Source organism: Leptosomus discolor, chromosome 15, assembly GCF_034619465.1.
Source record: "Leptosomus discolor isolate bLepDis1 chromosome 15, bLepDis1.hap2, whole genome shotgun sequence".
NCBI lineage: Eukaryota > Metazoa > Chordata > Aves > Leptosomiformes > Leptosomidae > Leptosomus > Leptosomus discolor.
Window position 1 is genome coordinate 335,240 of NC_141405.1, and position 11,136 is coordinate 346,375.

General features: G+C 59.9%; 1 protein-coding gene across 1 annotated transcript in view; it reads right to left on the reverse strand.

Moving 5' to 3' along the window:
* The window catches only part of NTN1 (netrin 1), a 105,017-nt gene extending 94,890 nt beyond the window's left edge, over positions 1–10,127 (reverse strand). Inside the window, exon 1 of the mRNA XM_086473399.1 lies at positions 9,104–10,127. Within this exon, the coding sequence (XP_086329525.1) occupies positions 9,104–10,127 (1,024 nt within the window). The remainder of the gene's footprint in view (positions 1–9,103) is intronic.
* Between the last annotated feature and the right edge of the window lie 1,009 nt (positions 10,128–11,136).

The window sequence follows — 11,136 nt, forward strand, 5'->3', positions numbered from 1 at the left end:
AAGAGTTTCCCATCCCAGCAGTTCCCCGCAGCAGGTCAAAAAGAATAAATTTGCACTAAAACAAACCAGCGGAGCCTGGCTGCTCACAACCTACATCAGTGCCCCAGCTGCTTCTGCCCCTCATGTCATTTTTGCCCTTTTCCAGGTGAATTTGGGGGTGCAGGCTCCTGGCTCCCCATCCTCCTCTCCCCAAACAGGGGAGATGCAGCAGCTTTGACCCTCAAGCAGGGAAAACATTCGTCTCTGAGACACCCCCAAGGCTGCTCACCCCCACCTGCACCAGCATTCCCACTTGCCTGCCCACACAGTCTTTCTTGCTGCTCAGTTTTGGCAGAATACAGCAGGCAAAGGTCTCGTGGGTTCTTCCTTTACCTGTACCAGCTCCGTCATCCCCAGGGGCACGTTGCAGGAGCGGGGCTGGGGGCTGTGGCTCCCCATGCAGCACCCCAGTGCACCCTGCCCCTGCGCCGGGCTCAGCACAAGAGGGGATCCCTCTCTGCATGACACCACAACCTGGGCAACAATGGCCAGTGGGCAAAGCCAGAGGTCCCTGCCAGCCCATAACCCTCCATGAAATAATTTAGAAAGACCTTGGACTTCCAGGAGAGAGTGAAGTACAGGTTTTTTCCTTCCCCAGCCACCAATCCTCTATCAAAGATGGAGATACAGGTATTTCCACCCTCCCACCATTCACAAGACACTTTGAAAAAGCCTGAAGGAAACCCCCTGTCTGCACCCTCCCTGCTCTCACAGCTGAGTGTGGGACATGAAACTGGGCTCTTTCCCTACCTATTGCTTTCTTTGCTCGCTGCACTCCCTGGTGACGTAGCAGTCGCTTTGGACAGGAGGTGCATATTGTGAGCAGCAGCAGGTTTGTGCCTAGTTTGCGCTGTCGATGCAGCAGCACCTCCAGTGCCAGCTGAGACCTCGGGGCACCCAGGACCATCCCTGCTGAGCCCTGGGATGAAGCAGTATCTCTGGCCATATCACACAGTGAGTTTTTAAACTCCAGTCTCCGCTAAAACCAGTACTGTTCAAAATAAATCCATAAATGAATCTCTCAGCTGAGCTGCGTGCCTCCTCCATCCCTGACCCACTGCCAACACGGGTACCTGTGCTCTCCTGGGTCAGAAATTGTTTCTTTAATATCTACCCAAAAAAAAGGCAAGGGTTTTTTTTCTCCCCACCAGTTAATCCACTGCCTTCTGCTGAGCCTAATGCAAACCCCCAGCCGGTGTGCGGCTGAGCCCCTTCACACCGCTGGCTGCAAACACGGGCTGCTCCCGCCTAGGATGGAGCAAGAGCCGCCGAGCCCCCCGCTCTGCTCCCCGCACCAGCTCAGAGCAGGAAAAGCCTTGCTGTCACCTTATCAGTCCCCAGGGCATCCTAATCCCCCTATAAATGAAAGCTGTTATACAGATATCTTTTTAAAAGCCTGCCCATCACTTCAGCTAAGCAGCCCCATCCCAGCTGCCAGGGGATTTTTTGGAGCGTGGTTAGCGGGGGGTGAGACCCTGCCACGGGACTGAGCCGGCTTTGCACCAGGTGAGGATCTGGCCTGTTTCTTTACAAGCTGTGCTTTAGTTCCTGCTCAGGCACAGAGCCGTCTCCCCGGTAAGGCTGGGCTGCAGAGGCAGGCTGAGCCCCGCTGCTGTGCCAGGCTCCCGGCTTTGCCACACTGCCTTGCGGGAAGCAGCAGGGATCTGGCAGGGATGCTCGGGGAGGGGAGTTCGGGTCATGCAAAGGAAACGTCCCCCCACTGACTGCAGCGGCAAAGGCCAAACGTCAGCCGCTGCTCCAGAGACACCCTGGGGACGAAGCAGATGTGACTGCTGGGCTCTGCCGCTGCTGAACCCTTTCCCCGAGTCTAAGCCGTCTGTGCGGGCTGATCCTGGCAGCAAAACCACTACCTCCCCTGCTGCTGCCTGAAAAATTGGTGGGGACCTGTTTGGTGCAACCATGAGAGCACTGCAAATAAATGATCCGGGTGAGGTTGAGGCTGGGGGCTGTGAAGCCCCACCGTGTGTTGGGGGCTGGTGGGTCCTACGCTGCAGGCAGAGGCGTCCGTGCTTTCTAGGAAAGGCTGGATGTGGTACTTGGTGGGTTCTGGGGCTGGTTTGGGTTTATTTCTGCCATTTGACAGCAACATGGGGCAAAATGATATACAACCTCTGCAATGCTATGAAGGTCACCAGCTGGTTCCAGTTATCCTGATCTTCACCCTGCATGTCCCCCAAGGCAGAACTGGCTGGGGAAGAAACACAGCACAGCACCTCAAAATCCTCCAAAAGGTCCCTAGGAAAACTCTGCTTCCACAGCCCAACCCCAGCACACAACAGCCTGTAATAAGTGCAAAAGACTCCAAAAAACACTGTACCAAAAAGCAGGGCACGCCACAAGGGAGGCAGAAGAGACTTATTGCCAAAGAAGGCAGCAGCCCTCCATGGTCACAAAGTCCATCCTCCATCCCTGAGGATGAAGGGAAGATACATTAAGAATATAAAGACAGGATCACGGGTCCCAGCTGCCCCCACTGCATGGGCCAGGTAGGAAAACCAGAACCCCAGGAGTGTTTTTACAAGCAGGATCCCTGCAGGCAGCGGAGATTCAAGAGCCCTCGCATGCGTCTCCCTCCATCCTGGGAGAGGCAGCACGTCCCTCCGGGTGGTCACGGGGAGTTTGCCGAAGCGAGGACAGTGGAGGCTGAATAAGGATGACATGCTTTGGCCCAGAAAGAGGAGGGCAGAGATTAGCCGTGGACAAGCTCAAGGGAAGGCAAGTGTCCAACCCAGACTGCCAAGCCTGGTTTTGTTTTAGCCTTAACTGCGCTTTTTTGTTTGTTTGTTGGTGTAAAAACCTTTCTGTTGGAAATCAGTTTAACTTTAAGCTTCCTGAGAATAAAAGCCTGTGAGAAAGCTCTGCCCATGCAAGGCCCACTTGGGAGGCTACAATGGGAGTCTCAGCAGCTTATGGGCCCATATTTCTATGGCTACAGCACTCACCTGCTCAGCAACACAGTATTACCCACAGCTCGTGCAATTCCCCATGCAGAACAACCCGCCAGGAGCCGAACCAGAGCTGGGGTGCAAAGGACCTGTGGCTCCATGGATGGCACACGGTGCCACAAGAGGTCCAGCCCGCCCAGGGTCTGTTCCAGTTGCTGGCTGGTGCCACGTCACTGGTGAAGCTGCTCCAGTCGCAGTGTTTCCATAGACACGAGGATGCTGTGATACTGCATTTTGCACCCCTCCCTTTACTCTGTATAAATGGGGAAAGTGAGGCCCAAGACAAGCCTGGATATCAGAAATTATGAGTACCCCTAATATCCTCAGAAGGTAATGGGCACACAGCAGCTCCAAAATCCACCTCAGCCTCACCTGGCTGCCTCAATCTAGAGACATTGTCGTGCTGCAATGCCCAGCCCCAGGCAGCAGCATCTGTCTCAGGCGGGGAGAGGATCCTACACCCTGGGGATCCTGAAGTGGCACCCTGGGGATCCTTCATGGGCACACTGGGGATCCCTCAGGGACACCTTGGAAAACTTGCTCAGAACCTCTTTGATCAGATAAGAAATGTCACTGCTTTACAAGATGAGAAGGGATGCTTGCACCCTTCCCTGTCCCTCTGGAAGAGATGTAGTCATAAGCAGGGTAAACACTGGGGACACTCGGACCCCCCTTCTCCTCACAGAGGGATTTAAGTCCTCTGTCTGACTCCCATCCCACCATGATGCAGGGAACCGAAGGGGAAGAGGGTGAAATAGATGTGCCCCTGCCCGACCAGGTCCCTGCCAGCTCAGCTGGTCCTGCCTTCCTCTCCGTTTCCCACTCTGCTGCAGACAGAGCCCGCTCTTCCTCTGTCCTCCTCTGAGACGGACCATTCGCACAGCCCTAAATCACGACAAGAGAGGAGAAGACAGAAAAGACATCTTTCACCAGCCCAGTCCTTCCTGATCTGATGGGTCTCAGCCACTGTGAGCCATTGTCACCCACCAGTGGCCCCAGGACTTGCTCTGACTCCACTGCATGCTCCCAGGGTGCCTCAACTGTGCAGACAGGCAACGGCTGCAGGCACGTTCCGGCGGGCCCGAAGCTGTCAGTCATCATCAGCTTGACTCCTTGTCCCATTCGGAGGCCAAGGGGAATGGGAAGGAACCATCCCGCAGGGCTACCCAACACCCTGCTGTGCCAGCCCTGCAGAAAACCATTACAAATGGGATGAGAACCGTGGAAGGGTTTTTTAAGTCGAGCTGATAAATGCAGGGTAAAGAAAAGGGATCACCTGAATTTAATAAGGGACATCAGCAACTACCCGAGGGGAAATCATGCAGTCCTCACATCCCTCTGCAGGACCAGAGTGAGAAGAGCTTGCTGCTGTGGAAGGATTTGATTTCCCTGGCTGTGGTAAGGATGGAGGGGAGCCTGCCGGCTGTTTTAGTAAGCACTGCTCTGCAAATACCTCCCTGGACTGCCACCAAGATGATAAAGCCCCAGGTCTGTCTGGAAGGTAGTTTTTCATTGGGAATATTTGGCAGGCTGTTCTCTGGTAGTTCCTGGTCTCCTCTGTGTCTGAGATGTAAGTTTCCTTTTAACTGGAGGAGCGACACGCTCGCAAATTGCTCTGACAGGAGACACATCCCAGCCTGGGAACCCTACTGCAGCGCACACCGCGGAGCAGAGCCTGTCTAACACCAGGCTTCACGCGCGGCTTGTGCCAAGTCCCGTATCTGAAAACACAATATGTTTCCTTTCTCTCACTGCAATCACACTTGTTATTGTTAAACACTCTCTAGGCATCACATAGGGCCAAAATCCATGAGGCACCCAGCACCTGCAAGCACCACTGACGTCAGACACACGTGCAGGTGTCGGGTGCATCTCCCGGCCCCGCGGGGGAAAGGGCTGCAAAGCGCCAGAGCCGGCACTGGGAACGGAGTCTGGAGGTTGTTCTCAAAGTGCCTGTCAGCGGGCTGGGGCCTGGGTTTGTCTAGTAGCGCTTTCTCCAGCCAAGGCAAATGCAAAGGTATTTTATGCCAATGACAGGGAGTACTCAAAAGCAGCGCTTGTCCATGTTCATTTCCAGCATTCAAAATAACACTGCGGTTCGTGAGAAATTGTGCAACGGTGTTGATTGCATTTTATTGATGTCACTAAATCTGGTCGAAAGCCCTGCCTGCATTTTCACGTGTCCACACAAGCTCACCAGCAGTTGAGCTCCGACAACATTTTCATTCAGGCCTTTTTCCAGCTGCAATCTGCTCTCACAGGGGAGCTGGAAGCTTCATCAGGACAAACTGGGTTGGAGGCACGGGGCTTGAGCTGGACCAACGCTGAGCAAATGGAGCCAGCTTGACAGCGATGGAGAGAGGGAGGATGGAGAACAGACCTCCAAGCTCGTCTCCAAGCTGTGTCCTCCCTGGAGCATGTTAGCTCCCAGGCGCCTGGCCAAATCCGGACTGTAAGGCCAAGCTCTATGTGGATGAGTTATTTGCCAGGTAAAGTTGATGGGAACCTGAATCTGTGAAAAGCTCTGCTGGCCAGGCTCCTTCTGCAGGAGCAGGTCCCTGGAGAACATCTCCTTGAGCTGGGCCCTGTCCTCACCGTGTGCAGTGCCCAGGCTCTTGCAGGCAGCAAGAAGTGATAAAGAAAAATTAGATCTGGCTGGCGAGAAAAGTTCCCGTGGGAAATTTTGACTTTTTGTCAGAAACTCCGGCGCGTTTCTTTTTCAGCCCCAAATAAGCATGAATAGGAACAAAGATTCGGTTTTGGCAAGGGGAATGGGCTTACCAAAGAAAACACCCAAATTTTTAAGCAAAGCAGACACATTCTATCATTTTTTTCCCCTGGTTGAAAAAAAAAAACAAACTATTTTTCAGAAAAAAAAAAAAAGAGCCAATTCAGTGAAAAAATTGTAATCAGTTCTCACACCGCCACCTGGGGCAAATTCAGCTCATTTGGCTAATTCACCACCCCCCTCACTACTGCTGCTCAGGATGGTCTGGCCTGCTCTGGCTTCCCTCTCAAGCGGTTGAAGATCCCTCCACCGTGCAGCAACATCACCACCAACTCACTGCTTGCCCCCTGGCTCTGCCCGGCGAAGGCTTGTCCGTAGCCCTCGGATGACCGCAAAGCCAGACTTTCTCTCAGGATTTAGGAGAGAAACCAGGGTGGGCTGGTGGTCGTTAGCAAGTGGGTGGGAGCTGAATAAGGTTATTGTGATCTTTATCTAGGGGGATTATTCCAGGCAGTGTGGGCTTGGCAGGGCAACTCAGTTGTTTGGCCGTGCTTGGTTTTGCAGACTGATAGGTACGGCCCCAGGGAATGTGCAGCAGAAATGGGCTGGGGAAAATTATTTTACAGTAGCTTCATCCTTGCAAAACATTCTCTTCCTAGCAAAGTCGTCGGAATAGGAAAAACTTGAGTGGTTTTCGTTGCAGAAGTCTGATGCGGCTAGGACTGTGCATGGTCTGAAATGCAAAGCCTGGCACAAAAGTCACACGTTTTACTGGAAACTGGGAGCTTGTTTCCTTTTTGTTGGAAGGAAGTTGGAAGAGAGAAGGATGGTAAGTGCGCAGGGCCAGCAGAGTAACTGAACCAAAGCATTTTTGTGAGCACTTCAGGACCCTGCAGAGTAAGTCCAACAGCACCCCGAGATCGCACCAAATTTTACGGCATCACAAACAGCAGTAACTCTCGTTCTGCACGCAGGGAACTCGTCCCTGTCTATGAGACGGGGCTGAGGCCTGGGGGCAGCTGAGCCCCCCCTGCTCCCCCGGACCTGCCGCTGAGGAAGAAGCAGCGCTGGGTCTGCCCTGGGAATTCATCAAGACGTGGAGTCCCATCCCCGGGCGCTGCCGGGCAGAGGGACCCCGCCGGGACTGAAGAAAAGCAAAGCCGGAGATAAACCCCGGCTCGGCGCTGTTGGGACAGCCGAGCGGGACCCACCGCCTTCCCCTCCGGGAAACGGCATCTCCCCGTCGCTTCCTCCGCGCTGCCACCGCCCCGGGCCGCGCCCGCTCCGCCCCGACGGGAACCGCAGCCCGGCGGGGAGCGGAGGCTCCGGCCCGGGGCAGGGACCGCCGCCCGCTACCGGGACCCCCGCACCTTCCCCCGGCGCCGCCACCGCATGCGCCCCGGTGTCACTGGGCTGCAGGACCGGGCCCCCCCCCACCCCCCTCCCCGCCAGATAACCCACGCTCGGGCGTGCCTCGGTGTTGAAGGCGCCGGCGAAGAAATTGCGGACTCTGCAAGGGACACATCTGATTGTGATTTGGGGGGGGGGGGGAGGGAAAAAAAAAAAAGCCCAACCGCGGCCGTTCGGCGGGGTTTTTTTTCCTACCGTCGGAGCTGCAAATATTTCGGAAGACGGGGCCGTGTTTTCCGTGTAAACAAGGCGGCGGCGGCGGGCGGGTGTCGGGGGCGTCCCGGCGCGGAGAACTGAGCCAAGCCCGGGCGCACAGCAGCCACCGAAGCCACCCGCACACGGCTAATCCCAGGGGCTGGCACCGGCCAGAAGGGGACCCTGGGGCGAGGAGGGGACCCCGGGGATCCCGCTGGGGAGCAGGGGGAGGAAGATCGGGGGGGTGCAGTCGGCGGGATGTGCGGGGACTCGACGAGCACCCCAAACCCTTCGCCCTTGGCCACCCCGGGCAGAGGCGAGGGACGCCCCATCTTCCCTCGGGGACAGCCCGGAGGCTGGGGCTCGCTTACAGCCGGGACAGCGCGGGTTTCTCGCCCGAGACGGAGCGAACCGGCGGCTCCTCGGTTCTCATTCGGCCTCCGCCACCCCCCGGGGCCGCCTGCAGGCCCTGAGGATGCAGCGACGGGAGCCGCAGGCTTTGTCGAGCTGCCCTCCCCAGCGCCCGGCCGCCTTCTGTCCCCCGGGGAGGAGCGGAGCCGGTCCCCGTCCCGTCCGGGTACGGAGCCGCTCGGGATAGTTGGAGGCTTTGCAGCGGGGCTCTGAGCCGGTGTCCCGGGGAAGGGAGCAGGGCTGCCGGCGAGCTCCGGGATCCCCGGACCGGACCTCGCTCCGTGCGCTGCGGACCCCAGGCCGGGAGCGGCCCGGGACAGGAGACCTTTCCCAGCCAGCCAGGGCTCCTCAGCGCTTCTCCGGACACGAACCGTGTTTTCCCGGTCTCCTGAATGTCCCTTCTCCCCTCTTCTGAGCTCGTTGGTGTCCCCTTCCCTCTCGCTTCCGAATGTCCCGCGGTCCCCTGCTCTGCGCTCCAGAGTCCCCCGGTGTCCCCCGTCCCACGCCTCTGGGGCTCTCTGCATCCCCTGCCCCAAATTCCTGTGCCTCGCCACCCTCTGCCCAGTGGTCCCCAGTTCCCCGTGCCCGCTGCTCTGCACCTCGGGGTCCCTGGGTGTTGCCACCAATGCTCTCCCGGGTGCCTGTGTCCCCTGCCTTGTGCTGCCGGGCGCCTCCGTGTCCCAGCCCCTGCGCTTCCGAGTGCCTTCACATCCCCTGTTCCACGCTTCTGGGTCCCGCGGTGTCCCCTCCTTTTCCCTAGGCTCCCGAGTACGCCAGTGTCCTCGCCCTGTCCTGCTCTCCACCTCCCTGCGTGTCCCTGTTCTGCTTCCCGTGTCCCTGGATGTCCCTGCGCTGCTCGCCGTGTCCCTGGATGTCCTCATGCCTTTCGCTCCCAGGTCGCTGCCGGGTCCTGGATGTCCCCGTATCTTTTGCTTCCCGTCCCTGAAGTTCCCTTCTCAGGTCCTGGATGTCCCCACGCCTTTCGCTCCCCGTTCCCTGCCGTGTCCTGGATGTCCCCTGTGCCTTTCACTCCCCGTCCCTGAAGATCCTTTCCCAAGTCCTGGATAACCCCGTGCCTTTCGCTCCCCGTTCCCTGCTGGCTCCTGGATGTCCCTTTTGACTTTCGCTCCCTGTCTCTGAAGTTCCCTTCTCAGTTCCTGGATGTCCCTTTTGCCTTTCGCTCCCAGTTCCCTGCCGGGTCCTGGATGTCCCGCCCGCCTTTCGCTCCCCGTCTCCTGCCGGGTCCTCCGCTCTCCCCTCCCTCTACCCTGCCCTCCCGGGGACCTCAGCGCCCTCTCCGCGTCCTTCCCCCCCGCGTCTGCCGGAGCGCCCGTGCCCGCGGCGTGGGACTCACCCACGCACTCATTGGCCTCCCGGGCCGTCGCTCTCTGCCAGGGCCGGTCGTAGTGGAAGGGCTTGCAGCGATCGCACTCGGGGCCGGCCGTGTTGTGCTTGCAGTCGCACACCAAGCTGTCGTCGCGGTCGCGGACGCAGCGCGACGCGTGGCCGTTGCACTTGCATCGCCCGCCGACCTGCAAGTCGGAGACGGCGTAAAAGTAGGAGTCGCGGGCCAGCTCGGAGTCATCCTCGCTTTCGTCGCCGAAGGTGTGGAGGCGGCTGAAGGTCACCCTGATGTCCGTGGCCGTCACCCAGTCCTGCAGCACGGGCGAGTTGTCGAAGTCGTGGGCGGTGGGGCGGCCGTCCAGGGTGCTGAAGGCGATGAGGCCGCCGGAGAGGGGCCGCACGTCGGTGTGCGAGTCGGTGCAGACCGCCTCCTGCTCGTTCTGCTTGGTGATGGCGGCGCGGCTGGGCTTGTTGTACATCTTGCGGCACTGCGTGGAGTAGAACTGGAAGGGCACCCAGGTCTTGCCGTAGTCCATGGACTTGTGGATGGCCATGGATTCGGGGCGCGGCGAGCAGAACTGCAGGCTGACGTAGGTTACCTCGAATTTCTTGCCCAGGGAGAGGGTGAGGGTGACGTTATGGGGGTACTGGACGTAGCTGTCGGACTGCCAGCAGGTCAGGTTGTGCGGGTTGTTGAGGTCGGTGAGGAAGGAGGGCGGGTGGGCGCGCTTGGGGTCGGAGGCGTTGCAGAGGTGGCAGGAGCGGACCTGCTCCTCGCCCTTCTCCGTCACCACGCAGTACCGCGACGGCGGCTTCCCGCAGGTGCTCGACACCTTCACCTCCTTCCCGAAGGCCGAGTTGACGAAGTCGGGGATGCAGCGCCGGGGCAGCCCGTGCTCGTCGTAGCAGGGGTCGGGCTGAGCCGTCTGCACGGCGAACATGCTCACGCCGTGGTAGCCGCCGCGCAGGGGCTGCGCCAGCCACGCCGCCGCCAGCAGCAGGGCCAGCGGCGCCTCCGCGCCCCTCCGCGGCATCCTGCGCAACCTCCGCGCGGCGTGGGGAGAGGAGGGAGGGGAGCCGCCGCTCTAGAGCGCAGCAGCTCCGCGGGGCGACTTGGCCGAGGGGACGCGGTGCCGCGGCTCAGGGAGCCCGGAGCATCGCCCGCCCCGCGGCCAGCCCCGCGGAGAAAGGGGAGACCGCGGCGGCGGCGGCACCACAAAAGTGCGGCTGGCGGCGGGGCTGGGTCCCGCCTGCCTCCCGCCCCGGCTCTCGCACGGAGAATGACTGGCGGTCCCAGCCCCCGCCGCGTTTGAGGTCATGTTAAAGGAGTGACATCGCGCTCAAGGAACAGAACAACGACATCCACTGGCGGCTGAGCCAGAGACACGCACAGGCCTCGGGGAGGGCGGGGGGGGAGGATGGGGGGGGGGGGGGGATGGGAGAGGGACGGAGCCCGCCCCGACACCGCGGCGATGGGCGCCAGCGCCGCTGCGGGGCTCCCGAGCCGCCCCGAGGAGACGGGGTAGGACCCTCATTCTACACCACCCCACCCCCCGCCGCCCCTCGGTGCCCCCGACGGCGCCCCAGCAGCTAGGGATGCTCCGTGGGCAGGGGGCGGAGAGACGGGAGGGAGGAACCCCCCGCCTACCTGTGGGGACGGCAAGAGGGACAGGATCGGGCCCTCTCCCAGCTGGTCGCTGCTGGCCTCCCCTTCCCTACCAGGCCAGGTATGGCCTGTCCCCCGCAGCTGAATGGGGAGGGGGGTCCGGGGCAGAGCCACCTTCCAGTGCGGGAGCCCGGAGCCCGCCTGAGAACCGGCCCGCTCCGCGGGGGCTCCCGGCGGGTCTCGGCCCGCAGCTTTCGTCCCCGGGAAAGAAAACCCGGTGCTGAGGAAGTTTAACTGAGGGAAATCTAGAGTCCTTGGGCGCTACACGGCAACTAAGGGGACCGGCGACCCCCGGCAGGTTGTTTTAGGGGGCTGATCTCGGTGAAGGGACGGTTTCTCCGGCACAGCGCTCGGGGACAGCCCGGGCACAGGGGCTG